The sequence below is a fragment of the Lottia gigantea genome (assembly GCF_000327385.1).
Source record: "Lottia gigantea unplaced genomic scaffold LOTGIsca_1019, whole genome shotgun sequence".
Taxonomy (NCBI): Eukaryota; Metazoa; Mollusca; class Gastropoda; family Lottiidae; genus Lottia; species Lottia gigantea.
The window spans coordinates 118-2,746 of record NW_008706794.1 but is presented as its reverse complement, the minus strand read 5'-3'; the positions used below and the strand labels follow the sequence as shown (position 1 = coordinate 2,746).

Sequence of the window (2,629 nt, the reverse complement as noted above, 5' to 3'; positions counted from 1 at the left end):
TGCAGTAATTAAGTTCAAAATTTTACCTTGTGTACAATCTATCGACTGGTATCCTATTTGACATCCATCAATACATTCTCCTGTTTTACTGTCACATTGTAAATTATCTTTACATATTCTATCTGAACATTTCTTACTACATCCTGCTCCATAAACACCATCTTCACATCTTTTAACACAGTCAATTCCCCCAAAACCTTCCTTACATCCACCTATACAGCTACCACTGATATGATTACATAGTGATGTTTCTACTGAACAATTTCTATCTGAACATTTCTTACTACATCCTGCTCCATAAACACCATCTTCACATCTTTTAACACAGTCAATTCCCCCAAAACCTTCTTTACATCAACCTATACATCTACCATTGACATGGTTACATAGTGATGTTTCTACTGAACAATTTCTATCTGAACATAGTTTTAAACATCCAGCACCATACTTCCCTTTTTTACAGACTACACAAGGTGAAAAAGAATAAATGTTTTATATTTTTAAATGTTATACATAATTAGATTATTGACAAATATCAGTGATCTTCGTGTCTACTCTATAGAACAAGAAGCGATAACTGAATTGTATTGCTGTATACACTTGTAAGCTTGTGTCTTTAAACTTGTTACTTAACTGTCCAAACTAAAAATATTCTACTGAATTTTATTCATATTTGAGTGCTTAAAGTACGTTACTTTGACTACAAGTACTTCCCATCCAACCATCAAAAGTTTGAAAAAAATTGGCCGTTTTAGTGCCGCAGGAGGAGGGGGGGGGGGGGGGGTGTCGCAGGCAGCCTATACAGTCTAGTTGCAAAGGTTAGGGTGAAGACCAAAACTTTAACAGGCTGCCCTGGGAAAACTATCAGAGATGTAAAGCTGAAATTTGGACTGCATCCCATCTGAAATTGTTATGTTCCAAATTTCATGTTCCTACCGTGCAAACTCTGCCTGCTGCAGCACTTTTAGTCTCAGACTTTTTCCCCAAACCAAAATATATGTTTCACCATGGTTTTATTGAATTTAATTGTGTATTTCCTAATTATAAGTATTTGGTATATACACTTGAGAATGGAATTAATTGAACAAATAATATGGTTTTATCAGAAAAACTCTGTTATATTTGTTTATCTTAAGGATTAGTTTATTAGTGTTAATCTCAGGATATATCTGCACTATTTATCAAGATTATCGGTAAGTCTTTATCGAAACTGATTTTGATAACATATCGTACGTTAAGGCGATTGCGCTTGTGTAGCATTGTAGGGGTTGTTCCTGTATTTAGTTAGTCAGGGAGTGTCTAGCTGGTCTGTACTGCAGGATGTTTGCATGTAATTTAGAAGAAGTGATCAAATCTTACAATTAACCAAAATGTATTGAATCACCACTTATTTATACTTATCATTGCATAATAGTCCTCATGGGTGTTTTTATTCTTCATTCAATCATGTAACATGGATCAACGTTATGAGCTTACTGTTTGTCACCAGTTGTTATATTACACAAGATTACAGGAGCTAGTTTATTAGTTTAGGAGTATATATACCACGGTTCTTACGACTTAACTACTTAAATGTATTCTGAGGGTATATAACTGAGGCGACACCATTTTATGTAAGCAATATTTTGATATATATCATGTTTTTAATATATAAACTAAGCTTAGGGAAATTCCATTAAATGATGTTAAAGCTGAAAATATATTTTGGGCAACAATAATATACTTTTTTGTGGACCCGTGCCTCGGTTATTCGCTTCTATTTTCTATTGCATTGAGAAAATCGCATCATACACGTTAACGACATTGAGTCCGGAGTATAAAGAGAATAAGTCAAAAACAGTGCGATCGGCTTATCCTGTTCTGTTATTATATTAAGCTAATTCCTGATTTGATATTATTTTGTGTTGAAGTCGATCCGTTTTGTTTTCTTTCAATATTTTAACTTATATAACCTTTCTACTCACTCCAGCTAGTTGAAACACAACAGAAAATTTTCATTAAAATGTTAATTATTATTTTATATTGTGTGATACTATGAATGGTTTCTTTTTTTTTACTAATTTCTCAATTAAAGATAGCTTGCCAGGCAAGGTAACATACGCCCACTGGCAGCTGTCAGAAATGATAAAACACTCTTTAGGGACTTAAGTATGAATTTTATTAGTATGAATTTTCTCATATTAAATAAATTTAATATTAATATCAATAACCCAAATACATCAAATTATCGTATCAATATACATGATAACACCATGTTTCATTAAAATCAGTCTCTAATTTTGACTTCACGTTTAAATTCGCGTGAAATTCTCAACAACCACCATCCTTCTTCTATCAAACTAACCGCAAACGTGAGTGACAAAAGCATAGACTTTCTCGACGTTTCTTCTATGTATACCAATATCGATAACACTGGTCTAACGGCAGTTCGTAAAGCTTTTAATAAAAACCCAGATCCAAACAGACCCGACGAAGGAGCTCTTGTGCAAGAGTTGATGAGTATCTGTTTCTTTGAAATACACTTTAATATCCAGTTTATTTGTTTCTGCTATGGAATCTCCCTTAAAGACAGTGGTATGATAGAAATTAAAATAGCATTAGAGGGAACTCGAAGATTTTTTTATTTTAT

General features: G+C 33.1%; 1 protein-coding gene across 1 annotated transcript; it reads right to left on the bottom strand.

The window, feature by feature from the left end:
- Nucleotides 1-126: 126 nt before the first annotated feature.
- LOTGIDRAFT_98123 (hypothetical protein) lies at nucleotides 127-318 on the bottom strand (the record flags this gene model as incomplete). The annotated part of the gene is made up of 1 exon (XM_009046459.1): nucleotides 127-318. A coding segment is annotated over one exon (192 nt), but the record flags the coding sequence as incomplete, so codon positions are not given.
- Between the last annotated feature and the right edge of the window lie 2,311 nt (nucleotides 319-2,629).